Source organism: Leptonotus elevatus, chromosome 2, assembly GCF_054856555.1.
Source record: "Leptonotus elevatus isolate MCC_2025b chromosome 2, RoL_Lele_1.0, whole genome shotgun sequence".
Taxonomy (NCBI): Eukaryota; Metazoa; Chordata; class Actinopteri; order Syngnathiformes; family Syngnathidae; genus Leptonotus; species Leptonotus elevatus.
In genome coordinates, this window is record NC_141240.1 from 33,319,424 (window position 1) to 33,344,820 (window position 25,397).

Here is a 25,397-nt window from a genome sequence, read left to right on the forward strand (position 1 = left end):
TTGTATAACGTTTAAAAACGTTTATCAACTTTAAAGTTCAACTTGAAACTCATCGTAGGCTTATATATCAAAGTCATAAGACTTTTTTTCTAAAATGTATGAATTGAACATGAATTTGGAAAAATAACTTTTTACATCAGCAGAAAAGAAGCTCTTTTGTTTGTACCTTTTGCTTCGTGCGTGTTGAATGACTTTTTGCTTGTGTTGGAGTACTGCGGTCGTGCACTCAGCGATGCAAACGCGTTAATCTACCATTATGTGAGCAGCCGGGCGGATTTAGCATCGATTCAATCATCTTACGTAACTGTGTGAACACCAAAATAACTTCCTTTTGTGTGCGACTTGATTCACGTCATGATTATTGTTTGGACGCTCGCAATAATGTCGCGATATGCCAGTCTGCCATATAAAAAGTTTACGCACCTCTGTTCTGTTCAAAGGCCAGCTTTTTGTAATATATAAAAAGAAAATGCAGATTCATCATTTCAAAACGTTTTCTACCATTGTGACTGAAAGTAACAAAATTTAAAAAATATGTTGTGTTACATTTTATTTGATCTTATACCGGAAGCACTGACTCCGTTGAACGTGAGTTTGAATATGATTGATTGTCCATGCAGTTCTATGAATGAAATGAATTATCTTGTTCACATTTTTCGAAATCACAAAAAAAACTGACATTTCCTGACCCCCAACAAGTGACACGTAATTGTTTTCAATTGTCGAATGTCTACTTTTATTGTGACTGCTCGTCTCTGCTTGTTGTTTTCAAGCTTGGCTCCGCCCCTTCTTCTTGTTCCTCCTCCTCCTCCATCGTCTTTATCCTCTTCCTCCTCCTCCTGCTGCAGACATATGCGAAGTCCCAGCAGTGCTTGTGAGTCCACACGGCGGGAGCTCCAGCAGCAAATCTCGAGGTGAGTCCATACGCGACAGACACGTTATTGATCCCCTTGAGGGAAATGAAATGGTCAGTCACAGCAGCAAGAGTGCCACATGTACACCGCATTTCATTTCATGATATAACAGCAAAAACAGACAAATACAAGAGCATCATTCAGGGAAGCGTTTTCATCTCAACTGAACAAGGAAAGGGGGGGGGGGGGTCTGATGTTTAAGCTGTTGCTATTTGGGCAGAAATGAAGATAGATGCTGCGGAATTAGATGCAACACTTTAACTAGTGCAAAGTGGTAATATTATTGACATTGATATACGTTACGCAATATGTACAGTGTATAAAATATTAATTGTAATTGAAAATAATGAACTCTAAATGTGCTTATCGTGTAGTCAAATCCTGCAGTCACATTTGAATGATGTGTGCCGATTGAGAGGCATAAATATGGAAATATGGGTCATTCCGCATTTTGTGTTGCCGTTTCTCTTCTTGTCATTCGATTGTTGACTCCGCAAGCTGCTTTGTTGCATTGATGAGCTGCTTTCGCATGACGACCAACTCAATTGCAAGTCACGTGTTTCTTTCCAGTCCAGTGGAATGGAGAGAAAAAATGCACTGCTCTTTTGTATTGAACATTCAATAGAAAACCTGATTTATTGATTTATTTGTGTAATTGTATGTATTTTATTTTTTTTTAAGGAAAGGGTTTACATAAGTTGCATGTGAGGCTTTTGGAGCCATCAAGGTGATCAGATGAAGACTTTCTAATCCGTTATATAAGAGCAAAGTGGTTCACCTGTTCTTAATCCTCCTCTAATTTGTTCCCACCTCACACATTTTCAAGTAGTGCCAATTCCAAGAAGAAGAAAAAACAAAATAAATAAAAAAAAAGATTTCCATGGCATTTGGGGGTGCACATGCTGAATTGGCTTTTGGAAAACATTCTGCTCAGTAAACAGGCCCCAAAAGTTATGTGGCATCAAATATAGAGTTCAAACGCTAAAGCAGACCTCTCCTTTTATCTTTTTCTTCTTTTTTTTTTTAAATTTCTGGTTCTGAGGTTTAAATTCATGTTTTTTTTTGTTTTTGTTTTTTAAGGCAGAAGGTTTTAGTATGCTGCTACTTGTGTGCGCCCTCTAGTGGTTTGCAAAAATAATTACATAATTAAATGTTCAACGTGTACATTATGTTATGTTACATGACTTTTTATTTTTTATTTTTTTGAATCCAGTTTGTTCAATTGCCTAACCACAAACAAATTGAGAACATCTGTGCTGACCTGCTCCGACAAAATTGTGTGCGCGTGTGTCGTTGAGGCGTCCGGCGACCTTCGCGCAGGTGCGCTTTCTCATGCTGTAATCCCAAAAGACTTAATAGCCTCATTCAGGACGTCTGCACATGACGGTCGACATTAATGCTGCCATCAACGGACGTCCTCGCTCGTCGGGTGACGTAAGCCTTGTCTGGAGGGAGTCAAGTGAAAGTGAGTGTGTCTCTTTTTGTGTGGTCCCAAGCAATCGTTGGCGAGGCCCGCTTGCGGACATGGGGCGTCAGGAGGCCGACAACGTGTGGAAAAAACAAACGCAAGACATCCAGGAGATTTTTGACTTCATGGAGGAGTTGGGATCGTAAGTGCATGCAACTCACTTGTACATTTGTACTTGATGTATTATTATTGTACTTATGAAAGGAAACAGGACCCCAATTCCTTTCCTCCCTTCATACTATTGCATCTTTAGCCACATAAAATGTCAAACTTTTTGTTCATCCTGTTTGACGTTATTAGGAAAATCACACTTTTTTTTTCTCTTATTGCAACTTTATTCTGCTGAAATTGCAAACTTTTTCGTGCACATTTTCACTCGGGTGAAGTTTACCTTCTGACATCTAGTGGAAGAAAATTTCAATGTGTCATGATACATGGCTGGCAGATAGATGAGCAAAATGTATGCCATTTGGCGTAAGTAACATTTTGGGAGCAATTACACGAAATGGGATCAATTCCTCCAGCACACTCGATGAACAAGAAGTGCAGCTCAGCTTTTAGCTAATGGACGTCATGACGCATCTTTTGTTAAAAAATAAAATAAATAAAAAGAAATTAGCATGATGCAAAATCAATTTACAGTGATACTTAAACAGTCCAGCATAAAAATTCATATTTGTGTCTGCATTTCCCAAACAGATTGTGGATGTTTTGGTGGCAACAATAAAAATGTTCATTGTGCCACACAAAGAAAACTTGACAAAATATTAGGGATGACCAAAATATTTGCAACCTGCTGCAAATTTTTACTGGCCTGCTGCATCTTATTAGTAGAACAATTTTAAACATGTCTTGCATTGGTTACAAGAGGAAGAATATTTTTAATACATTTTATTGTTTCAAAATATCACACTTTTCTTTATTATGTAATTTTTAAAATATATAAATTGATCATATTATTTTTTTTATTTAAAATTGAAATGGTTTATTATTGAAAGGCATGACTTTATTTTTTTTAAGTATTTTTTTTTAATTTGTCACAATTTATTGATGTAAAATTCAGATTATTTTTTTAAAATTGAAAAATAATTAGTACACAAAATAATGAGATGGGCAGCGCAAGCGCAGTAAATGACTGGTTAGCACGTCTGCCTTCCAATGCAGAGGTCGTAAGATCGAATCCGGGCTCTGGCCTTCCTGGGCAGAATTTTGCCCCTTGCTTAGTTTTCTCCGGGTACTCCAGTTTCCTCCCATGTTCTAAAAAAACATGCATGGTAGGAATTGACCACTCTAAATTGTCCCTCGATGTGATTGTGCGTGTTAATGAGGGTTTTAAAACGATGTGCCCTGCGATTGGCTGGCAACCAGAAGACAGCTGGGATAGGCTCCAGCATTCCTGCCACCTTCGTGAGGATACGCGTTTCAGATCACAGATGGATGGATAGAAAATGAGGAGACTTCAATATGTTTTACAGAGTGACCTCAAATTTATTTTCTGCTACAGTTGTACAGTTATACGAAATGTGCTTCGGCTTACGTGACGACTATAAGGCCCTAAAATAGCCCAGCAACATCAAGTTCAGTTTTGAAAAGCATGCATCTTGAGTTCACCTGCGCCGCCGGCGCATCATGTGAAGCCGCGCGTGCATATTTAAGTCTCCATTGCGATTGAGTGTCGGAGGCCAGGCGACTCGTTTGATGGGATTACGGCGCTGAGGCCGATTTAGACACGGTGGCCTTCGCAGGGTTCGTCTGGCAGCTGACGCCTCCATTTACAAAAGCAGCAAATGGATCCGTTGAGCCCGACTCCAGATGTGCTTATTATACTTACATAATGCTTGTCACGTGAGGTGCGGAATTTTTTGGAACCCAAAGCAGAAAGGATACAGAAGTCTTTAAATCCAAAACTACAAAGTAACAAGACATTTTTTAACTATTGTGTATGGGTGGCTACATATGAATGATGATCTTATCATACTACATATGACATGTTTTCTTTTATAATGCATCAAATTGCGCAATAAGCAAAGACTGGGAAGAGGGATCACTTGATGAAAGGGAGTCAGTATGTTTGGGGGGGGGGGGGGGGCACACTCGTGTGTCAGCCAGCCAGTGAGCCGCATGAAGGCGCAAATGCGCTTGTTGCGTCTTAAGTAGGGAGACGTCCGGTTCCGTGACGTCAGGGACGGAAAGGGCCCTAATCTGCCCTCTGGGACAATTTGTTCCCAGACGCGGCTCAACATAGCTAAGACCCATCACCACTCATGTCCCCGACATGTGAGCGCTTCACACTGAGAACAACTTGAGTTTTTATTTTCATTATTTTTTTTATTCCTACTGCCTTCCTTTGACAACTGATACCTGTACAGACTTAGTAAGAAAATACTTGCTACATGTGCCAATTCCCACAGATGAAGACATGCTAAATAAAATGAAAAGAATAGAAAGAAAGAAAAAAAAGATGTATTCCACAAATGTAATATTAATCAGAATGTCGTGATTAGACTAGTGAGGTCACATATAACATATTATTGTCAAGAAAAATTTACGGTTGACTTCCTTTTAACATTCACTGCCATTGACGGCTATAGACGTCATAAATTCATTTGAACTATTTCTATTAGTTAAAAAAAATAATCCACTTTTGTTAACAAGGGTATAAAAACCTAGACTTTTTTTTTTGTACATTTAGAATAGATATAAAATTTGTGATTAATCGCGAGTTAACTAGTGAAGTCATGTGATTAATGACGAAAAAAATAATAATCACCTGACACCCCTAATTTTTAATAATCTTTTCTTAAAAAAAAAAAAAAGAATAATAATTGTAATATTTTTTTTCCAATTTTTAATAATCCTTTTTTTTTTTTTGTGGATTTTTTTTTTTTAAATTAGGGGCGTCAGGCGATTACCATTTTTTATCGTAATTAATCGCATGACTTCACTAGTTAACTTACGATTAATCACAAATGTTCTATCTGTTCCAATACAAAAAAAAAAAAAATCTAGGTTTTCATACTCTTGTTAACAAAAGTGGGAAAAATGTTAAACTAATAGAAATAGTTCAAATGACGTTTTGACGTCTATAGCCGTCAATGGCAGTGAATGAGTTAAGTAGAAAGAGTGACGACTTTTGCCATCTTTGACAGCCCAAGCACTTTAATTGAGTGCAGTCTGTCCGTCTTATCCATTTCCTCAAGGGCTATTCTAAAGATGTAAATATGAAAGGAAGAAGCACGGAGCTCATTCTGTGTTTTCTTTCCGTTGACTGAACCAGAGGAGCCTTCTCCGAGGTCTTCATGGTGAGGGAGAAGAAGACGGGAAGAACGTTCGCAATGAAGTGCATCAAGAAAGAGCAAAGCAGGGACCTCAATCTGGAGAACGAGATCATTGTGCTCAGGAGGTTGGTTTTATGACAAATTCTCATGAATGGTCGACCCTGGTCAGCCGTTATTTTTGCTGTGAAATTTGAATGATTGAAATTTGACAGTATATATCAATACATTGCGTTTATCTTTAGATGTTTTTTTTCTTTTTTAACCGCTGTTTTAACATTCCTGGATTCCTCGTGAGCTTCTTGAATCAATAATATTAACGATACAAAACGATTTGCTCTTCGAGAGGCCCTTATTCTGCCAAAGAGTCAGTAAATGCTCATACGGCACATCACGACTAATCAGGCAAGCGCCTGCAACAACTGGTTCAAACCAGTACTAGGAACGCCAGGCTTGCATCCACCAATCAGGACTCGATCTGCATTGTGCTGTTAAAATGTTCTCATTTGCTAATACAGTCTTACACTTACTTGTTTGCCTGTTTATCAATAAAATAACCAAAAATAAACACAACATTTCTGATTTGGCTGGAAAAGTGAAGTGTGGAGAGTCTCTGTTGTCAGATTTCACTATCTCGAAGAATATTTTCGAGTTTAAAAAAAAGAAAGAAGTTGTTTTGTCCCATAAAGCGTTTTCCACATTTGTTGTGTGCTTGAACAGAATCCAACACGAGAATGTGGTGGGAATGGAGGATTTCTATGAAAGTCCGACGCATTACTACCTGGTCATGCAACTGTGAGTTGAAATTGGATGAGTGGTAGAAGAAAGGAGCAGTTGAAAGGTTGCCTGACGCGAGTGTTGTGTGACCAGCGTGTCCGGCGGCGAGCTCTTTGATCGCATCCTGGACCGAGGCGTCTACTCCGAGATGGACGCCAGCCGCGTGATCCAGCAGGTGCTGCACGCTGTCAGCTACTTGCACGGCAACGACATCGTGCATCGAGACCTCAAGGTAACGGCTTTGAAAACGACAAATGGACGACGTGAACACCTTACATGGCCACCAAGACACAATTGTTATGTTCGTATTCATACTGACTTATTCCCAAAATATTTTTTTTATATCAAAATTCCTACACATACTTGAGTCCATTTTAGGTCAGGTTGTAATATAAAATGTGGAAAAGGCAAATTCTTATTATACAAAAAAAACACACACACACACACATTTGTTGAGCCATAACATTGCATATACAAATACAAATACAGGAAGCCATTTTTAACATTTGGGCTTGCGCAATAACTTATAAAAATACATCTAAATAAATAAATAACATGTGACAAGTTGGCGACTGACCAATAGTATTAATTTGTCAAAAAATATGAAGCAGACCAAAAATGTACCAGTTTCTGCGCAACATGAACAATATTTTGATATTTTTCTGTAAACTCTAAATGTATTACTACATGCCTAATACCCACTTAGAAGTAATATCTACCATCTTGAACTGAAAATGAACAGCTTTGAGTCGCTAAATGTGCATATGAGCTTCTTTTTTCCCCCTAAAATAAATTCCTTTACAAAAATGCACCTCAGTACCAAATGAATATAAAATTCTTACTAGATTTCCCTTTAACCATCAATTTGAAATAGCACCAGATTAGCATTCGCTATTCCTCTTGCCTGTTGTTGTGCACAAAACCTCTTGAAATAAATCCTCGTTATACAAATTGAACATACAAATGCTCTTCAAAATCAACTAAATTAATCTCCAAATATGCTGAGATTTCACATATGTTAGCATGGCTAGCCAGTTAGCTCAGCCGTGATCCACTGTCATATGTTAGCATGGCTAGCCAGTTAGCTCAGCCGTGATCCACTGTCGCTCAAACTGAGATCAAAATGTGGACGTTTCTCCTCTCTGCCTCTCCAAAATAATTACAACACTCTTAGCAGCATTTCATTTGGTATCATGACACGCGTGTTGTCTTTGTGTAGCCGGAGAACATTCTCTACTACAGCCCGGAGGAGAATTCCAAAATCATGATCAGTGATTTTGGCTTGTCCAAGATGGTGGACAAGGGAATCATGTCCACCGCCTGCGGCACGCCAGGATATGTTGGTGAGGAAAATTCCATATTCCGATCATTTATTTCTATGCATCTTTATTACAATCAGTTTTTTTTATACCTGAAAGTAATACTCGAGTACAATTGTTTTAACAGAAAATTACTTTGGTACAAATAGTCAAGTCACCTTGTAGATTTATTTTTTTTTATTATTATTTTTTTTTTAAAGAATAAAAGTATTTACGTATTGGAAGGGGAAGTATTTTGATGGCTTTGACTTGATTCAATCTCATTTATTTATATTTGATTTATTTCACTTCCATGTTGTAGTTACGGATGTGTGCGTTGGCTAGTGAGCTAAGTTAGCTAGCACACGTTAGCCTGACCTGAACAAGCTCATGATGACTAAAAGCGTTGATGTTTTACCTCCATTGGATTACTATCAATTAATGTAACCTTTAATATTTAATAATATAATATAAGACAGGGCTATTCTTCCACTTTCGCGCCACAATTTCTATAAATTTGATGTTGTACTAAAGTAACGAATAATGTTAGGGGAAATGTGTTTGTTTCATTTCGGAAATATTGTGGAGTGAAAGATTGTATTGTATCGATTGATTGTAATCGTGACTTGTTGTCGAACACGTTTCCCTCCGTGCAGCTCCTGAGGTTTTGGCCCAGAAGCCTTACAGCAAAGCGGTGGACTGCTGGTCCATTGGAGTCATTACGTACATCTTGTGAGTCAAAAGAGCCGGCAGCCCACAGGGCCAGCGAGAGCGTTGACGTTTAAAACTTGATATGTTGAAAAGAGGTTGTCTGGAATTGAGGCGGAACGAATGGATACAAAATATTTTGAACTGCTCATTGCAGACTGTGCGGCTATCCTCCTTTCTACGAAGAGAGCGAGACGCGTCTCTTTTCCAAGATCATCAAGGCGCAGTACGACTTCGACTCGCCCTTCTGGGACGACATTTCCGAATCGGGTAAGAGCGGCGCGAGCGTCGACGTGAGCACGTCTGTCGTCTGGCGTCTGGCGTCTGGCGTCACCACTTTTCTTGATGGCCGCAGCAAAAGACTTCATCCGAAATATGATGCAGAAGAATCCCCTCGTGCGCTACACCACCGAGCAAGCGCTCCGGCACCCCTGGTGAGTGCAAAATCGGAAAGCCTCTTTTCAAGCCCTAATTTGACTACATTTAAAACCCTTACTGTAAAATATTCCTCAAGATGTTATATTTGTTCCCTTTTTTTTTTTTAAGCCTTCTTTTTGTGTATCAAGTTGCACACGTCAATTGACAAAGAGTCAGGAAGGAAGTTGAAGCAGCTTCCCAAAAAAATCCATTTGTGTTGCGCGCTTTTCCAGGATCATCGGAAAGACGGCCCGCAGCCAGGACATCTACTATTCCGTCAGCGTGCAGATCCAAAAGAACTTTGCCAAGTCCAAGTGGAAGGTCAGTGCCGGCCTATTTGCTGCGTTTGATTGACTTAAGCCTATCAAGGACCGACCGTTTACGCACAATCAATTGGGCCGCTGCCTAAATCCTCCATGATGATTAAGGACAGTTAATGGCGCTTGTTTTGTAATCAAGGTCGCTGATGTCGGCCTTTCGCCAGCACTTCACTCTTAACCCTTATGTATGCTTCACTTCAAATGTTTGGACAGCCAGAAAAACTGTGATATGAGAATATATAATGTACAATTTCGAGAAAGATTGTAAGTTCCACCCTAAAAAAATAAGTAAAATACGGTACATAACAAAAGCAACACATTTACTGAGAAGTACCTTTTTTTCCTTTATAGTGCGCCCCCTTGTGGTATGATGGATAAGCCACACCTTTGTATTAGCCGTAAGGTCGAATGCAAGTGAAAAAAGTAGCATTTTATAGTCCAGAAATTACTGCAATTATTAACAAATAATCGTTATGGATGGGCGAGTATCCAGATAGACCAAAATGTTCAGGGCCAATACGATACCTATTATTAGTAGTCAAGGAGGCCGATAACTGGAGCAGATATTCACTTTAACTTAAACAAAAATATTGGCATCCAATTAATAAAAAATACAAACTCTTAATTCTTAACTTTGTTGAAATGGTTTTAAGCATATATTTATTAAACAGATTTGCCCAAATATTACTTTTTATTTTTTATTTTATTTTTATTTTTTTAAATCTTAAGACAATAGCCATCTGTCTTGGTTTTAAAACTAGAACAACAATTTCAAGGAGCTCTCAGGGTAAAATTTCAAAATATCTAAAATGCTAAATTTTTACTTATCTTAGTTGTAATTTCAAACAAAAGCAGGAGGTGTAGAAAATTTACAGAATCTCTTAGAATGTTTATTGAAAACTGAAATAAATAGTTCCCTGAAGTTAATACCATTTTAAATTAATTTATTATTAGCAGTCATATAAAAAAAAAAAGCTGATATTTGTCAATATACTGAATATCGGCGCCAATCATCATCCTGGCCGATCTATCGCTAGGTATCATGTTGATAACTGGTCTTATTTCAAGATATCGGTACTCGGGGCAATGCTGGTATTGGCTGCCCTCTTGTGGCCGTTTTAGGATCATTAACTAGAAATGTATTGTTTCCATTCTACTTTAAGGAAATATGCTTTATTGGGATATATGTGTTGATAATGTTGTTGTTTTGTTTTGGGAATGTTGAGTACTAGTATTGTTCTGACATAAAGTGATATCAAACATCCATAATCAATACTAGCAGCCCTGCAATTCTTTTTTTAAACCTTTCAATTTGGCAGGTGTGTTAAGAACATTGACACAACATATTTCCTTAGACTTGAGTGAGATGTTGAAAAAGCGTGCGTGTGTTACGTTGACAGCAAGCCTTCAACGCCGCCGTGGCCATCAACCACATGAAGAAGCTGCAGCTGGCGCACGCCGCGGCCGAGCAGGCCCCCAAGGCCGCCGGCATCCCGGACATCCGCGTGGTCAAGGCGCCCTCCCCGCTCTCGCAGCGCAAGCGTCCGGACGACGGCGAGAACCAAGTGAAAACGGCGGCTGCGGCGGCGGCGGGCCACCGCATGAGCCTGCCCGCCAGCCACGTGGACCTCAAGTGCCACTTCCACCCGCTGAAGGTCAGCCAAAGCACGCAGCACGCGTCCGCCATCGCCCAGACGGGGAAGTACCTCTACCACTCGGAGCCCGCCAACCTCAACGGGTGCGTTGTCAGCTTCAGGGCAGGCCACGCCCACCTCACCTCGCGAGCTCGCCTGACGTCTCCTTTCTTTTCAGCTACGACAAAAACAGAAATGGAAAAACCCTTCAGACCAGCGTTTGCGCCGTCATGTGAAGCCGGAATCACGTTTACTTGGAGTGAAAGTTCTCTTTCCTTGGTAGGTGATAAATTCATTTCGCTTTCATACAAATAAAGAACATCATGGCTGACTAGTTTGCGGATTCCCAACCACGTGAGGGCTCGTCATAAAACAAATGATCTTTTTCCATTTCATTGCTCTTCCACTCGATCAGAGTCTCCTCTGAATACCACTAGTGGTACGCAAGCTCCCTCTAGTGGTACACAAAATAATTTGAATCTAATGGGCAAACTGTGCATAATGTTCAAATATTTTTTATTTTTTTAAAGCACAGGGGTTAATTAATGATTGAATTCAAACGTGTTGTACTAAAAAGCAAAATAAAAAATATCCCGAATAAATGTTTGACAGCCAACCGCTGTAGAAGATTAAATGCTGATGTATTGTACGTAAACAAAACGGAACTGTACTCCAACGTATGGATTAAACAGATGTGTTATTATAACAAAGAAAAAGTGTTTAAAAAAACACTAGGGTGCTAAAAAATTCAGCAGATTGTCATAACATATAGAAGTTCAAAATGACATCATGCGGTCATTTCTCAATTATTGCAAATGGCAGAGGGAGATTTATACTATGTTGCTTTATAAAATGCCCATTTTAACATCATCATAATGTTTGATATACTGTAAACCGTTGTAAAAACAAAACTATGTAAATATTATATATAATGTAAAAATATTAAGATGTATTGCCTTGGCTTTACTAGTAATCCAATATTTGTAAGTACGTTCAGTTTTGCAAAGTTTCTTCCCTGTTCATGTTGATGACGCGACGACACTGAGTTGATTTGCTCCTCCTGCAGGTCAGCAGCATCTTGCGGCTCTTTTATGTGTAGCGCCACCTGGTGCCGTGAATGACAAGCGGGTTGATCTTCTGCTGGATGTGAGCCATCTGCGAGGTCTCCCGCTGCAGCCAGTGGGAGTCATTTGTCGCTTGTGATGCGGTCACGTAGCTACGAAAGTGCCCCAGAGGTTTTTCCCACCCAAAAAAATCAAGACTAAGCACACAAATGTATTTCCTGTGCACGCGGTAACAAAGCAATGATGGGCTCGCTTGAAGTAGGCTACTTTCCTCCCAGAGCTCTTGCACTTTTTCTCAACAAATTGATGAAAAAGATTACGCAACCAGACGTGTTATTGCGACCTGATTAGGACACTCTGTCAAAAATGAGAGGAGAAAAAAAACAATCTACTATCCATCTACCCTTCAAATAGATGTGGAGCTATTTTTGCCAGCATGCATCTGCTCTCTGTTGTTGTTTTATTTTATTTTTTTCTTGACGCAATAACAGTATGCATGTATTTTATTGTGATTCCTCCATGAGGTGTTCATGAAAGAGGCCCACTTGAAATAGTTTTGTTCGGCCAAATAAATCACCATTTTGAATGATTTCAAGCAGTGCAAAAATGTATTGATAGTTAACGATCGTGAAATTAATCTGCAACTATTTGGATAATAGATTGTTTGTTTAAAGACCTTCATTAACCTTAAATTGTCAGTACTCTCTTGTCACTTGTCTTTGTATGTATGTGTGTTTGTTTGTTTTTTCAAAAATAAGATTTTGCAAAACATTTTTGCTCATTTTCTAAAATGTTACGGCCCAAAATGTTAACTGAATCATCAATATGATGTTGCATTTTCTGCGCTGTGAATGTCAAATAACGTCCTGGGTTTTTTTGTACAGAAATGGAAATTATTATTATTATTATTATTTTTTGCAGCCCTAGACTGATTCCTCTACTCAAAAACACATCAAATTATGCAAACATTTTCGCTCTGCTGGAAATGGACATTTGGTGGCCTCAATAGCGCCCCCTGGATTTCTTTTTGAAAACGTCGTCCTCCAAGCCGGATTTGTAGCAAGATACATTTCAGAAGGCACTCGAAGCCATGAAAAAAGACCGCACGGTTTGTCTGCCATTTGAGGATCGTGTTTAATTTTCATGTTTGTAAACTCTGAAACATCTTTAGTTTCTGTCATGGCAAGTTTGACTCTGCATAAAACGTGACAAAGGCTGCCATGACTCAGCACGTCCAAGTTGTTGTTCAAGTCTATATAGTCGCATCGCTTCCCAAATCTCTCCTAACTTTTTCTGTATGTGACTGCAAAAGCCTCACGGATCTCAGCTGGAATCTTGAATTCCGTCTGGGTTTTTTTGTCTGTGCCGCATGGCTAATTCATGAAATCCGTCAATGTACTGTATGTGCTTGCAAATAAAAGCTGGCTTTATGTGCACGACTGTCATGCTTCTTGGACAAAAATAAACACTGTAATCAGAAAACGGTCGTTTTTGTATTTGGTGTCTGTGGCACAATTGGAACATTTGACTGTAAATGTCAACACCTGCTTTTAATATACTTAGTATGTCTTTTCCTTGCTTGTTTACTCTTAGCCCAATATTATTGTTTTTTTTACATGGAGCAAAGGTCTCCAGACCAGCTCAAAAATCCCCCCCATGGTGGTGATAAAGATCCATTCCTCAAACTGCCTCAAATACAAACTTCCTTGCTGGCATCATGCAAGCAACATTTGCAGAAATATGTGTTGATATTTGCTTGCTGGCCTCGGGGGAAGGCCGGGCCAGACTTGGGCTGCATTTCATCTCGTCTTGAATGGCAAAAAAAGAGGAAGTGTGTTAAAGTGCACTATTGGGGTGGCGTCAAAGCACCTTTTATAAACCTGCTGCTATTTGCTGCTGGGTCAATGTAATGCTCAGGACCTAACCCTAATATTAGCAATGGCTTCTAAACCTCATCGATTACTATTAGGTTTCCGATTCACCAAAATCGGCTGATGGATTTGATGAACTCTAAATACTGGTGAGTGCTTATTGTAAAGTGTTCCAAATTGATATTGTTCTTAATATTGGTATTCATCCCAAATATGCCAAATGTTTCTCTCTCTCTCTGTAACGCTACAATTGCGTTTTCCTCCAGAACCCATGGAATCAAATGTGGGGTTCCCCAAGGTTAAATTTTAGGCCCACTAACTTTTTAATCTTGACATGCTTCCCCTTGGGGACGTCATCAGTAGACACGGTGAAAACTTCCACAGCTACGCCGACGATACACAGCTGTTCATTGCCGTGTCTCCTGATGGCACAGGACATATTGACATCCTTTTAAACTGTATTTTCAGAGAATTTCATGCAGCTCAACCAGGACAACACAAAGGTTTTAGTTATTGGCCCTGAAGGTCAGAGAGAGAAACTTTGACCAAAATTACAAGATTGTAAACCCTCAGAATGTGTGACAAACTTGAGCATAATTTTTTACTTTGAGACACGTTTTATTCCTCATTCAAAATGTTAACTATAAGTAAGATTGTTTTTGTAAGAATATTGCCAGACTTCGACCGTTTCTCTCTCAGGCTAACATGGAGGTGCTGATTGGTCAGATGATTGGTCTTCCTAAAAAGAGTATTTCAGACTTCAGAATTCAGCCACGTGTGTCTTTTAGCTGCCGTGTTTTTTCATGGTGCCCTCTGTGCTTGCCTCCGAGTTTGATAGGTCGATTTCATTTGATTTCATGTCTGAAATGCAGAGCTCGCCACTCGGGATGTAACGATAACTGCAATATCGTGATATCGCGATATTGAAATTGCTACAATATCGTCGTCGTCATGTCACGATATTAACAGCAGCACATCTGTTAAAAAGGTGAGGCTGTATTCCATTTGTGTAGTCCTAGCACCCTCTGGTGGTTAGTTTATTAGTGCAGTTTAATTTTAATTAGGAATGTTTGGGCCACTACGGTGATTATCCCGCATATAAATCAGTCATACCAGCAAATATATTGACTTTTTGGGGCAATATCGTGAGTTTTACACAGTATCATGAAAACAAATTATATCACCAACCTCCCCACAATATCGTGATATTTATCATATCGTGATGTTTGGATATTGTTACATCGCTACTCGCCACTGCCCAAATGTTGCAAAACTTTCGACAACAACGTTTTTTTATGAGTGTGTTGACTTTCATCTGGCACGTGTGCTCAAACGCGACGTGTGAGCGTCATGCAGATGTGGACGACGCGGACTCCAGTCGCTGTGATGATGACTTGACAGACGCGTTGTGGAAGGCGACCCCGACCGAGTGAGGAGAAATGACATCAAGCGTCTCTGTGACAAAGATCAGACACGTTTCGCAAAAGCCTGATGACACGCACGACGGCGTGAAGCGGGTCGAAGGTTTTGGCCGTCAGAGCATTCCGGCAGCTGCAGATCACTTGCTTTGATTACTTTGTCCAAGATGATCAATATTGTGTGGGAAATGACGCAATTATCAAAATGTTTCTCACGAAAAGCAGAGTCGTGAGAGAGGAAGCAACTCTGCTGATTGTTTCTGTAATGACTCCATACGCGGATGATTTGTGGACTGTTTGCTTGTATTCATTTGCAGGCGTGCAAGATCTTTGTGGAACCTGCCGGGTTTATTTATCTCCATGCAGAACACTTTGCCCTTTCACCCCAAATCGCCAACAAGAGCCGCTCATGAATATGAATTTGGTGGCCCCGGTGGGAGTGGGCCGCTTCTCCTCTCCCATATAAAGCGCACCATCTGCCTTCGAGTGCGCCTGCTGATGCCTGATCGGGCCCGACCGGCAACAACACAAGCCCAGGAAGGACCGTTCGCTGTAAGTGGCTGCTCACAATTGTGTATCATAACAATGTTTGACCTGTACAAACCAAATACGTCGCCTGGTTTTTCCCAAAAGGTCTAACGTGCAATTTAGGCATGGACTGTTTATTGGCCGGACGATTGTCAACATTTTGACGCATATTAGAATCGGCCTTTAAAAAGAAGAAGAATCAGACGGCTGAAAAGTACGATGGCGTATTAGGGCCATGTATACATTTTTTTTTTAGAGGGGGTGTAATTTTGGAAGAAAAAAACTCACAACTTTACCAGAAATAAACTCGTAAATTTGTGACATTATAAAGTGGCAAATTTGTGTGAAAAAAACCCAAACCTTATCATTTCACGAAAAGCTATAGTCTGAACGAGGCACTAAATGACGTGAGGATTCATTGATGGTTAATGGGACGCAAAAGCAGGATGGCGACAAATTTCTCAACTTTACTCGTTACACATGGCAGCTACGGCAACAACCCTTCCTGACCCCCCATCAGCTGACTAACACTAGCCAATCAGAAGCTAGCAGACTTTATGTAAATGCAAGTGAATGACTGAGAACGGCAGATTCAACACATCAATTTCGCTACTGTACCTGCTTCAAATGCTTAATATGATATGGTTAATCTCTAATAGAGCAATTGCTATCTTTTTATTTGAAAACCCGACCAAAAAGTATTGGCACAAACATCCGAATACACTGCGTGTACTTCTCGTATTTTTTATTATTATTATTTTCGAGTATTTTTCTCGCAAATATTTTTTTCCTTGCAAATTTGCCACTTTATAATGTCACAAAACTGTGAGTTTTTTTTCTCATAAATTTGTGATGTTTTTCCTCCCAAATTTGCCACTTTGTGCGGAGAGGATTAGGGCCAGTGAAGAGAGAGAGAGAAAGTTTGGCAGGATTATCACTTTATTCTTAGAATTCTGACTTTAATCTCAGAATTCTGACTTTAATCTCAGGCAGAATTTTATTCTCACAATTCTGACTTTAAAGTCAGCATTTTCACTTTAAAGTCAAAATTCTGAGATTAAAGTCAGAATTCTGAGAATAAAGTGAGAATTCTGAGAATAAAGTCAGAATTCTCACTTTAAAGTCAGAATTCTGAGAATAAAGTGATAATCCTACCAACTCTCTTTTCACTGGCCCTAATCCTCTTCACACAAAGTGGCAAATTTGGGAGAAAAAAACCTCACAAATTTATGAGAAAAAAACTCACAGTTTTGTGACATTATAAAGTGGCAAATTTGCAAGAAAAAAATATTTGCGAGAAAAATACTCAGAAACTTGTGAGAAGTACACGTAATGTGCTCGGATTTTTGTTCCAATGACTTTAAAGTGAGAATTCTGACTTTAATCTTAGAATTCTAATTTTAAAGTGAGAATTCTGACTTTAATCTCAGTCTGAATTTTATTCTCACAATTCTGACTTTAAAGTCAGCATTCTCACTTTAAAGTCAAAATTCTCACTTTAAAGTCAGAATTCATAAAGTCAGAATTCTGAGATCCTGCCAACCTTTTTTTCCCCCCTCTTCACTGGCCCTAGCTTTGTAATGACGCAAATATAGGCGGGTTTTTTCTCCTCGTATATTATATTACCCCGCCTCAGATTTATACGTGGCCCTAATACGCCGTCATATATATAAGAGATCCATTTAAAACTGCGTTATTTTGGTTCTGATTGGGAGACTAGCGAACTAAGAATCACATTGCTGAGTTCTATTGTTATGTTTACTGTACATATTACTGGCGTTGGGGCAAAACCGTCTGCAAGTATGTCCAAAATTTGGTTATCATTTTTTCACAAATCGATACTACCCCCCCTTCTAATGACTTATGACTAAATACTTTTGTGATCTGCCTCCTTGACTTCTCATAGGAGATGATCCCGTTCGTCAAGGAGATGCTGAAGCAGAGCCCCGGACGGAGTCTGCTAAAGATCTACGTGCTGGGTTCGGCTCTAGTGGCGCTGGGAGTGCTGGGAGGACTGCTGGAGAGGGCCTTCCTGCCCTTCTCGGTCCCGGAGCAGCGCCACGCTGGAGAAGCCGCAGCGGCCGAAGTGCTTGCCAAGGCCAAGAAACGGGTTGGTGGCCGGTCCCACGCCGCTCTGCTTTGCAGTCCAAACGTCTGCCAATGGTCGCTCTGAGAAAGCGGGACAACCGCATGCACTCCTCCTGGAAAGCGGACCCACCTCACGCCGACTGCAAGCCCTGCTTGCTCACCAAATAAAAGTCCTTCGTGCGTGTTCGCTCACACATTGCTTGTCCTTTAGGCCAGTGGTGACAAAGTAGAAATTTGTCATTAACTCATTTGAACTATTTCTATTGGTTTAACATTTTTTCCCCCATTTTTGTTAACAAGAGTATGAAAAACTTGATTTTTTTTATTGTACATTTAGAACAGATATAAAATGTGTGATTAATCGTGAGTTAACTAGTGAAATCATGCAATTAATTATGATTAAAAAATGTAATCGCCTGACGCCCCAATTTTTTAATAAGCTTTTCTTTTTGTTTTAAAAAGAAAAGATTATTAAAAACAAAAAATAATAATTATTATTTTTTTTTTTTTAAGAAGAAAAGATTATTTAAAATTAGGGGCATCGGGCGATTACATTTTTTTCGTAATTAATCACATGACTTCACTAATCACACATTTTATATCTGTTCTAAATGTACAATATTTTTTTCCTAGGTTTTCATACTCTTGTTGACAAAAGTGGAAAAAAATGTTAAACTAATAGAAATAGTTCAAATTAATTTTTTACGTCTATAGCCGTCAATGGCAGTAAATGAGTTAAGAGCATTGCACTTGGTTGTTGTACTTGTGGAGATTTTTGTAACGATGTTACTAGTATACGACCCATGAATGTGCCAAACGAGATACACAACGTATAAAATAAATAAATGGCAGTACAGTATTCCCTCGCTATAACGCGGTTCACTTTTCAAGGCCTTGATGCATGCTTTAAAAAAATATATATTATAACAGTAGTGTAGCTATTTTAAAACCTGTCAATGTTTGAACTTTGAGAGTGCTTAAACAAGAAAGAAATGTGAGAAAATAAGAAAAGTGTATAAAGTCTGTGATGAGGGGTTTTACAGCCTTAAAACATAAGGCAAAAATAAATAAATAAATAAAGCTCACTATTTTGTGGATTTCACTCTTTGGCGGGTATTTTTTGGAACGTAACCCCAGTGATAAACAAAGGAACACTATGGATGAAATACTGTAATAGGCCTATGATAGAAACATTGAGACAAACACTAAACCTGTTAGATTTAGAGTAATATTTAATGAATTACTTAACCACAAATGATGTTTTTTTAAAGTTCAAAAATAAAAATAAAAACAAAAAAAATTCAGCTGAGCGTCCAGATTTTTTATACCATCCACAGTCAGGGCTTCATGAAATAAAATTAAAAATAAATAAATAAATAAATAAAATAAAATAAAATAAAATAAAATAAAATAAAATAAAATAAAATAAAATAAAATAAAATAAAATAAAAATAAAATTCCCAAAGGAGTACATTCATTTATCGTTTCTGTTCACAAAATCTTTGGAAATTGCAATTTAATTAAGTTTATCCCTTCTGTCTTGGTGCTTGCCAGCAAAAGAGATTCTGATATGACTTGAATGAGTCGTCGTCGATCGATTTTAGAAAATGTGCCAACAAGACAAGGACAAAGACACCACTGGGGTGGGGTTGAGGGGCAGTAATTGGTGGGGGCACGTCACATACTTACTAAAATGACTAAAATGACATTTTAAATATGGACAAAACCAACCTGCAAACAGCAAAAATCCGCACACATAGAAATGCATTGGAAAATTTGGGGGGTGGGGTAGTGTGGAGGGAGCAACTGAGTGGATGCACAAAATGAGAGCGCATCCGTGTGCGCGCATGCGCGGAATGGCGTCAACGCTACGCCGAAATTGATGTAATTCTATTTATGAACACTGGCGGCAGCAGTTAGCTCAGCACATCGAAAAATCGCAACTTCCGCCCCAAAATGGAGGAAGTGATGTCACTGTTCCGCAGGCTCAGTGTTGTTTACTAACTGAGAGTCCACATCGGGAAAATAAACCAAGTTGTCGTCCACGTGAATGAGCGGCGCTTGCTGGAAGGCGTGATGGCGGATCCTGCGGTGGCAACGGGAGCTTCGCTGGCTGCTAGCGGGGTGAGGAGCGCTCGAATGCGGCCGGCAGACTAACGAGTTTGCGGGCTAAGCTAACCCACGACGTTCATCAAACAAAAACATATTTTGCTTCATGAAGCGCTCGCGCTTAATTCATCGGAATTTACTTGAAATAAGTACTCGATTAAATGAGCATTTTGACGTGACTTGTATGAGAATTATCAATGTAAATGCACATTTCTTGAGCCCCCCCTACAAATTGCTTATTTTGCCGTGACAGGCATTTCTTTCTTTCTTTCTGTACTGCAGCAGCAAGCGCATGGACACGGTGCTGAATCCCGCTTTCTACATACATTTTTTTTTTATTAGACCTACTTTTTTTTTTTAAACAACAATTTATTTACAACGGCCTTTATCCTCTGACGGTTATGGTTAGGTTTGGTTGGTAATGCCGAGAGCAGCCAATCTTCGGCGACTCGGTCCAATGATTGACAAATCACAGCTGTTCACTGCAAAAATAATGCTAGCAGGAGAGTTGACGGTCACGGCAAAATAACCACTGCCTGTCAGAAAACAGTGAAGCCCAACCTTTTCCAGGCACCCAAACTACAAATTCACCATTACTGGTACTGGTAAATGGTATTTACTTGGTACTTCATAGATAGCGCTTTTCCACCTTACAAGGCCCTCAAAGTGCTTTACAATTTTGATGACTCATTCACCCACTGATGACAATTGACTTGGTATTTTATTTGTGGAACATGTTCACAGCCATTAGCTTAAAACATACCCATTTGCGGTTTCTGTGCTCTTTCTGACATGTCACAAGAGGTTGACGAATTCATGTAAAAATAGTGTAGTAATTGGTGTCAAGGAAGTACGTTGAAGTCTGGGTTGTTAGGGAATGTCACAGAGAGCCTTTGAGCACTTTTGGTGCATTTTTTTACCAAATCAAATCATATGCAAGCGATTTATTTTGAAGGTTAATGAGTTTGAAAGGATATTAAAGTGTTACGAGATTATAGTTTGTGTTATATTTTTATTACAGTTTAATCTACTAATTTTGACAGTTAGAATAAGGAAGGAAGATACCAATTATTTGCAGGTTTTTGTTATTTGCAACAAAAGATTTGATGAGCGTGTGTTTATTGAAAAATAATTAAATGTCTTTTGTGTGCTTTCGTAGCGCGCAGTGGGCAGTAAAGCGACCAGCAGCCCGGTGGAGAACTACCACATGGCTCGCCGGCGGACCCTGCAGGTGGTGGTGAGCGCTCTCCTGACAGAGTGCGGATTCGATTGCGCCGAAAAAGCCGCCGTGGAAACGCTCACCGAGATGATGCAGAGTTGTGCGTCCCTTTCGGGAAACCCCAAAAGTCACCCCGCTGCTTTTGTCTCCTTTTGTCAACAACACAACTTATTTTCCTTTTTCAGATATAACAGAAATTGGGCGCTGCGCAAAGTCGTATTGTGAACACACGGCCAGAAGCGTCCCAACCCTCTCGGACACTGTGGTGACGCTTATTGAAATGGGTGAGTGACGCCCCGCGACTCACAAGTACACACGCTGAAGCGTGAAACTGAAATTTTGTTGGCCGTCTTTGTTTGTCTCGAGGCTTCAATATTGAGACGCTGCCCATCTACGCCAAGCGCTCCCAGCGGATGGTCATCACCGCACGTGAGAAGCGTCCTCATCGTCATCCGCTAACTTGATGCGCTTGTTGAGTGAAAATGTGCTCACGTGTTTTGACTTTCAGCTCCTGTCACCAACCAACCGATGACCCCAAAAGCGCTATCGGCCGGACAGAAGCGCACGCACCCGCCTCACATCCCCAGCCACTACCCGGAGTTCCCTGACCCGCACACCTACATCAAAACCCCTGTGAAGAAAAACACACAAATACACCTTTGTTTAGAGATAGACCGATATGCTTTTTTCAGGGCAGATACCGATTATTGGTAGTCAGGGAGGCCGATAACCGATAATTGAAGTCGATATACATTTGCAGAAAAAAAAAAGAAGTTTTTTTTTTTTAAGAAAATAATAATAAAAACTCCAACACTTGACTGCTTAAATGCCTTCAAGGACATGTTTATTAAACAGCTTTGGTGATGTGCAACATGTTAAAGGTCAGCTTTTACACCAACTATAATGTGGCTTCCGCACACTAACTCCCAAATAGCTAACTGTTAGCTCGCGGGCTAACCGTTCACCCACACGCTAACCACGCGATAACTCCCAAATAGCCGCTAAAAAATTTGCGAGCTAGCCGGTTAGCTCGCAGGCTAACCATTCAACCACACGCTAACTTACAAATAGCTGCTAATTCGTGAGCTGTTAGTTTGCGGGCGAACCGTTCACCCACACGCTAAATCCGGGATAACGGCCAAATAGCCGCTAAAAAATGGCTATTACGTTAGCCCGCGAGTTAACCTAGTAGTTGTTAATTTGCGAGCTAGCCGGTTAGCTCGCGGGCTAATAGCCGCTAATTCGTGAGCTATCATTTAACTCGCGGGCTAACCATTCAACCGCACGCTAACTCACAAATAGCTGCTAATTCGCGAGCTAACAGCTCGCGGGCTAACCGAATACCGTTAGCTCGCAGGCTAATAGCCGCTAATTACTACTTATTGGCTGTTAGCACTGCATGAGCAACCAATCAGATGGTGCTGTGGGCGGGCCAATGCTGCAGGGAGTCAACAGCCGATATTTATCAAATGCTGAATATCGGTGCCGATTATCAGTCTATCCCTACCTTTGTTAGCTAGCATGTTGCTATTGTTTTTTGTTTTTGTTTTTACTAGGCGTGGGCCAATATTCGAATATGATGGTATGACAACTATCAGCAAAAATATTACTCTTTCACAGTATTAAAATGACATCTGTAAAATCAAATACATTTTATTCTTGAGGAAAAAGAGCAGGGATTTTATTTGAGGGCCACATCGCACAAAAGTTGCTCTCGTGCTTGAGCCGCCCTCTACTGACACGCCTGTCTGGCATTGTCCTCTCTGTGCAGACATTTCGGGAGCCCGTGTCTGATTACCAGGTGGTGCGCGAGAAAGCGGCGACGCAGAGGCGGGACGTGGAGCGAGCGCTCACGCGCTTCATGGCCAAGACCAGCAAAACTCAAAGCCTCTTCAAAGACGACATCACTTCCTTCCCGCGTAAGTTGCCGTGCCGGCTCAAAACTGAAGCTGCCAATTGCGCGTGATTGTGATTTTCTCGCGTTGTTTTATGCCAGTCATCGCGGCGCAGCCGAGCGCCGTGCCCTACCTGGGCGCTCTCCTGCCGTCCGAGCTGGAGCTGCAGACTCTGGAGGAAACGGACTCGTCGGAGCAGGACGACCAGACGGACGGCGAGAACGCCGCCGGGAACATCTTGAGCGTAAGCCGCCGCCAGCAAACGACAACTTCTTCTAAACAAGACAACATTTTTGCGATGGAAGTAACCTTTACCTGGTCTTGTCGGGGAGGGGGGGAAATAAAATTATCAATGAGATAGCAATGTGCAACGACTAATCAATTAATCAAGAGCTAATCGATTATCAAATTAACTCATTCACTCTGAGACACTTTTGACTGATTTTGCAAGGCCCACAGAATATTCTATATATAGAATGCTGAAAAAACATCGAACCGACCAAAAGAAAGATTAGTCTCCTCTTTCATCAGGAAAATAATAATAATATTTGTATCTGTTTCTGTTTTGCAGCAATTGGCATTAGAATATAGCAAAGTTTCATCAATATGCAAATTTTTTTTCATTTTTCATATATATTTTTTTAAATAACTACCATTAACTTAAGACACCTCTTCATGTCAGAAGCTGCATCGAAGCCTTCTGTATGCTCTTGCATAAAATAAAATAAAATCATAAAAAACGTGTAAATATGTTTTTGGGTGAATGAAAGACAAAGTATTAAAAAAGTTTTTACACGTTTTGGGGTTTGAATGAGTTAAGCAATAATTATTTTTGATAATCAGAGAACTTGCTGAACTTTCTCTGAATTGTAACTTCTTAACAGTAAACCGTCTCCAGTTTCGGTCATCCTCCATCAAAGCAGACTAAGTGTGTATTCAGACGAGACCCACTTTTTAAAGTGGTCTCGGTCCGTTTCCAAACGCAATATGGTCCACTTGCAAAAAGCACAGTGTGAATATGAACCGCACCAAACGAAAAAAAAAAATGAAGTCCGCTTTTGGTCCGGACCAAACAAGCGGACTAAAGGACTTTTCTGGTCTGAATACACCGGCTTAGTCCACAATGACATTTGCCGTCAACGGCTCTCAATGAGTTTGTGTTCTGTCCCCACAGACCAGATTGCAACCCCTGACCTCAGGCCGGAGTCCTGCAGGTTTTGGATGTTACCCTTCTCCAACACAGCTGATATTTGAGCAGAGAAACCTCCAAAACCTGCAGGACTCCGGCCCTCGAGGACCGAGTTTGCCCGCCTCTGGTGGCTGGAATGGAGCTTTTCCACATCATGACAACGAGGCACCCTAAAGCTAGCTAGCTAACTGCCCATTATAGTTGTGCTGCGTAACTGCTAGTGCAAATGAAGGTGCTCAAATTAATTGTTCAGTAGGTGGCAAAACTCACACCGGACTCTTCAAAATTTTAACCCAACAAAATCTTTTGCAATAAATAATGCGGCCATGTCATTTTCAAAATTGCATCCCTACATCAAAGTCTAAATTGTATGTGAAAAATTTGAGAGAAAAATTACATGACAAAATTGTCAAATTATGGGACAATCTGAGACTTGAAATGAAACGCTAAACGTCCCAAACTTGTGCTGATTTGTCAGGATGAGGCGGCGGTGGACAAAGAGAACGCCATGCTTCCGCCAGGTGGCGCCATTGCGTCCAGCAAAGGCAACGAGGACAACGTGATCGACAACCCGTACTTGCGACCTGTCAAGAAGCCCAAAGTCAGGAGGAAGAAATGAACAAAACCTTTGGACTTTTTTTTCCCGCTTTCCCTGCTAACCGTGATTCTTCCACTCAACAGAACTTTGTTTGATTCCTTGTTTTTTTCCATTCAGTTCTCAAAGCACTCGTTTAAATGCATCATTTTTGTCATTTGCTGTCACAGAGCAGCCATTTTGCGAATAAAAATATTTTTCTTTGTAACCATTTTGTGGTTAAATTCATTAAGACTTTTTTTTTTTTTAACCTGTGTGCCATTCACAATCACGTCACATTTATTGGTTCTAATCAGTTAATCTCAGGCTTTCTTCTCCATTAAAAGTACAACAGGAAGCTTCAAGTTTGACCAGCTGACTCGTGAAGTTAGATGTGACCTTTGACACCCCTCCCCGGCCTCCCGTCACTTTTACTGTTTGGGTGGGCACAGCATAGCTCTAATTTAACAAAACCCTCTTCATTCATTCATAAATTAAAAAAAAAAAAAAAAAAGTTGGGAGTTAAATTAAGTTTCTGCAAAGTTGCAATCCTAAAAAAAAAAAAAGAAGTGACTGGAGTCAAGTCATGTCACTCCATAAGTTAAATGGGCCACATTTCACACAATTAACA

General features: G+C 40.1%; 3 protein-coding genes across 3 annotated transcripts; all 3 read left to right on the plus strand.

Annotated features, from left to right (window-relative positions):
* Nucleotides 1-774: 774 nt before the first annotated feature.
* Nucleotides 775-13,361, plus strand: camk1gb (calcium/calmodulin-dependent protein kinase IGb). The gene is made up of 13 exons (XM_086068612.1): nt 775-914; nt 2,411-2,524; nt 5,660-5,785; nt 6,378-6,452; nt 6,528-6,666; nt 7,654-7,777; nt 8,389-8,464; nt 8,598-8,710; nt 8,796-8,874; nt 9,091-9,178; nt 10,578-10,915; nt 10,990-11,090; nt 11,878-13,361. The coding sequence occupies exons 1-12, from the start codon at nt 853-855 to the stop codon at nt 11,045-11,047; spliced, it is 1,392 nt and encodes a 463-aa protein (XP_085924738.1). The 5' UTR covers nt 775-852; the 3' UTR covers nt 11,048-11,090; nt 11,878-13,361.
* A 2,207-nt stretch (nt 13,362-15,568) lies between these two features.
* Nucleotides 15,569-18,137, plus strand: LOC147179690 (G0/G1 switch protein 2-like). Its single transcript, XM_086068613.1, has 2 exons — nt 15,569-15,716; nt 17,599-18,137. Exons 1-2 carry the CDS (start codon nt 15,663-15,665, stop codon nt 17,863-17,865), a joined length of 321 nt encoding a protein of 106 aa, XP_085924739.1. The 5' UTR covers nt 15,569-15,662; the 3' UTR covers nt 17,866-18,137.
* Nucleotides 18,138-19,718: 1,581 nt separating this feature from the next.
* Nucleotides 19,719-24,995, plus strand: taf8 (TAF8 RNA polymerase II, TATA box binding protein (TBP)-associated factor). Its single transcript, XM_086066927.1, has 8 exons — nt 19,719-19,904; nt 21,049-21,208; nt 21,294-21,392; nt 21,475-21,537; nt 21,617-21,741; nt 22,880-23,027; nt 23,105-23,247; nt 24,671-24,995. Exons 1-8 carry the CDS (start codon nt 19,857-19,859, stop codon nt 24,809-24,811), a joined length of 927 nt encoding a protein of 308 aa, XP_085923053.1. The 5' UTR covers nt 19,719-19,856; the 3' UTR covers nt 24,812-24,995.
* Nucleotides 24,996-25,397: the final 402 nt, after the last annotated feature.

Bases quoted from the DNA above. Each gene is read 5' to 3' on its own strand.
- camk1gb (XM_086068612.1), top strand. From the start codon at position 853: ATGCGAAGTCCCAGCAGTGCTTGTGAGTCCACACGGCGGGAGCTCCAG. The intron at 8,465-8,597 runs GTGAGTCAAAAG...TGCTCATTGCAG, and splicing joins GGAGTCATTACGTACATCTT to ACTGTGCGGCTATCCTCCTT. The intron at 9,179-10,577 runs GTCAGTGCCGGC...TTACGTTGACAG, and splicing joins TTGCCAAGTCCAAGTGGAAG to CAAGCCTTCAACGCCGCCGT.
- LOC147179690 (XM_086068613.1), top strand. From the start codon at position 15,663: ATGCCTGATCGGGCCCGACCGGCAACAACACAAGCCCAGGAAGGACCG. The intron at 15,717-17,598 runs GTAAGTGGCTGC...GACTTCTCATAG, and splicing joins CCCAGGAAGGACCGTTCGCT to GAGATGATCCCGTTCGTCAA.
- taf8 (XM_086066927.1), top strand. From the start codon at position 19,857: ATGGCGGATCCTGCGGTGGCAACGGGAGCTTCGCTGGCTGCTAGCGGG. The intron at 19,905-21,048 runs GTGAGGAGCGCT...GTGCTTTCGTAG, and splicing joins CTTCGCTGGCTGCTAGCGGG to CGCGCAGTGGGCAGTAAAGC. The intron at 21,209-21,293 runs GTGCGTCCCTTT...TTCCTTTTTCAG, and splicing joins CACCGAGATGATGCAGAGTT to ATATAACAGAAATTGGGCGC.